Genomic DNA, 2,468 nt, shown 5'->3' with positions numbered 1-2,468 from the left:
TTCCTCCGAATCACTTGTGCTCTCAGCGGGGCAGATTCGTTTTCCGAGAACCGTGGCCGGCTGCCTGGGGCTGCCAGGTGGCGAGCTGTTGGCATTAGCAAACTGTTCAAGCTCATCACAGAAGGCAGTTGCAGAAGACGCAGAGGGCATGTCGATGTGTGTTCAGGAGGAAGAATGGCATGCCGTTCTGTGGTTTTATATTGTGGTCAGTTGGTGGCCTTTTGAAGGACCGCTCATGTCTCAATCAATAACGGCCGCGCGCGATCCATTGGCGTGAGTGAAACCACACACATCATAAGCCGTCTCCATTTTTTACTTCACCTATCGGTGTTCACGTCCTGGAAGCATGTCTCGCCAAGAATTGTACAAGAAATGTCGGTTTATTTTATAGAAATTTAGGCAAGCAACAATGCTTACAGAGCAGCCAGATTTTATGCCTTCAGGAGACGGCTCCGAAATGCACTGTGTTCTCTGCTCTCCTGAAGAGGGAGGACCAACAATTCGCAAGAAAAGTGTGGCAGCTCACATCAAGGGAAGGTCCCACGTGGAAGTGGTAGAGGAGCATGAGCGCCAAGGAGCTCAAGTTGCAGCCATCGCCGAAACACTCAACCGCAGAGAACAGCGAAGGGCTGGGGCTTCATTGGCACTGCAATCAATTAACTTGATACAACCTAGACAGCCTGCTTTAGCGAGAAATGCGTCCAGCACAGCAGAAGAGGAGTTCTGAGCTGACTTCTCACAGGATCCACACGCGTTCACATTTAATGCCGGAGAGGATCCTGATTTGGCAGCAGCAGAGAGTCAACGTCAACTCAAGCAGAATGCAGAGGCCTTTGGAATCTGGAACGCCCATTCCACAGCTCAGGACCTAGGCTTCGGGAATGAAAGCCCTGGCTCTGATCCATTCCTCGAGCTTCGCCTTGGCTCTGAGGATCCGGACGAACTTCTAGCAGACCTTCTTGCCAGCACCAGTATGCATCTTGCCTGCTCGTCCTTTTGTAACAACTCAGATACTGATGCTTCTGTTCTTGCATAATAGAACTGGACCCGCCATCTGTAGAGGATGCAGCTAACTATGAGCTGCCTGCTTTTGTGCCAAGCGATGCTGATGCTGCGTCGTCAAACCAATGGGCTCCGTATGAGTCAAAGACAGTGAGTCTAGTGCTTATGAACCTGATCTTAGTTGACACACTCTTGTATTACAGATGTTTCTTCTTGATACCATCAATAACCTACCTCGGTGCCCTGTCTTCAATTCACTCATGCAGGTATTTCTTTGGACTCTCAAGGAGACAGGTGCCTGTGATGTTCCTTTGCTCTACAAGCTTCGCCATACACAAGAGAAACTACGCCAGAAGTGTGGCGTACCCTCTATACGATGCCAGTCTGAACTCGGGAATGTCTTCTACATGAATGATATTCGGAGTATTATCGCCAAGGTGCGTGACGCTGTGGAAAAATTATGGTACAACTCAGCTCATACTTGTCTGTAATTTCAATAGGATTGGGCAAACCCCCAGACTCGACCATATATCCATGTCTATCCTGAGGTCCCAGAGGGTGGAATCCGTAAGGTCTGGCATGCTAATAAGTGGCGCCACGAGATGGACACACGGATGCTCAGCCCGATGTACGATGCCGGTGCTGGTAAGCACTTCTATGTCGACGAGCTGGCCAAGCTGCAGGATGGAACCTTTGTTATTCCTATACGCTGGGTTGTAGTCCATGGTGAAGTTCATGCAGATGCATTTACTGTAACAATTGACCAAAGTGTGAGCCATGCCCTTCGTCCTCTCAAGCAGGTCCAACAGTTGGAGGCTGAATAAAATTTTGAAGGGTATAGCTTCAGTTAACGATGCTAAATCTATCGATATTGAAGCGAAGGCCCTTTGCTACAACTACCATGATTTGGCAGAAGCCAAGGTACTACCACACAGCTGGGATGGTAGGGCTATTTTCTTTTGGCAATTTTAAAGCTTCACTGATAGATAATTCATTCTTAGAGCGAGCAACTAGCTGGAGATATCCTGAGAACATGCCCAATCACTTGCAAGAGGTTGCGCAGGGAGATCCACTGTACACCAGCTTCGTCGACTATTTTGGAGATGATGTATCCGGTAATCGCTCAAAGTCTTGAAACAAACACTGGAATGCCTATGTCACATATCAGAATCTGCCACGCAAGCTTCTGCAGCAAGAATTCCATACGCACTTTTTATCCACTTCCCAGCATGCCTCGATTGCCAAACAGTTCATGGCGTTTAAGAAAATCCTCGAATCTACGCACACCAACCCTGTTGTTGTCCAGGACAGCATCACCGGAGAGAACGTCCGCTTCCGGCTTCATGTCAATGCTCAACCATCTGACAACCCCATGCAGAGTGAAGTATCTGCTCATATCGGTGGACGTGGTAATTGCTACTGTCGAAAGTGCGATGCAGGTGGAACAAAGGCACACAAGGAGACAG

The 2,468-nt window shown here is 48.7% G+C and overlaps 1 protein-coding gene across 1 annotated transcript; it reads left to right on the top strand.

Annotated features, from left to right (window-relative positions):
- Nucleotides 1-1,229: 1,229 nt before the first annotated feature.
- PHACADRAFT_54401 (uncharacterized protein) lies at nucleotides 1,230-1,721 on the top strand (the record flags this gene model as incomplete). The annotated part of the gene is made up of 2 exons (XM_007403151.1): nucleotides 1,230-1,439; nucleotides 1,503-1,721. Coding segments are annotated over 2 exons (429 nt in total), but the record flags the coding sequence as incomplete, so codon positions are not given.
- Nucleotides 1,722-2,468: the final 747 nt, after the last annotated feature.

This window comes from Phanerochaete carnosa (assembly GCF_000300595.1).
Source record: "Phanerochaete carnosa HHB-10118-sp unplaced genomic scaffold PHACAscaffold_806, whole genome shotgun sequence".
Classification (NCBI taxonomy): Eukaryota; Fungi; Basidiomycota; class Agaricomycetes; order Polyporales; family Phanerochaetaceae; genus Phanerochaete; species Phanerochaete carnosa.
This window is presented reverse-complemented; position numbering and strand designations above follow the sequence as displayed.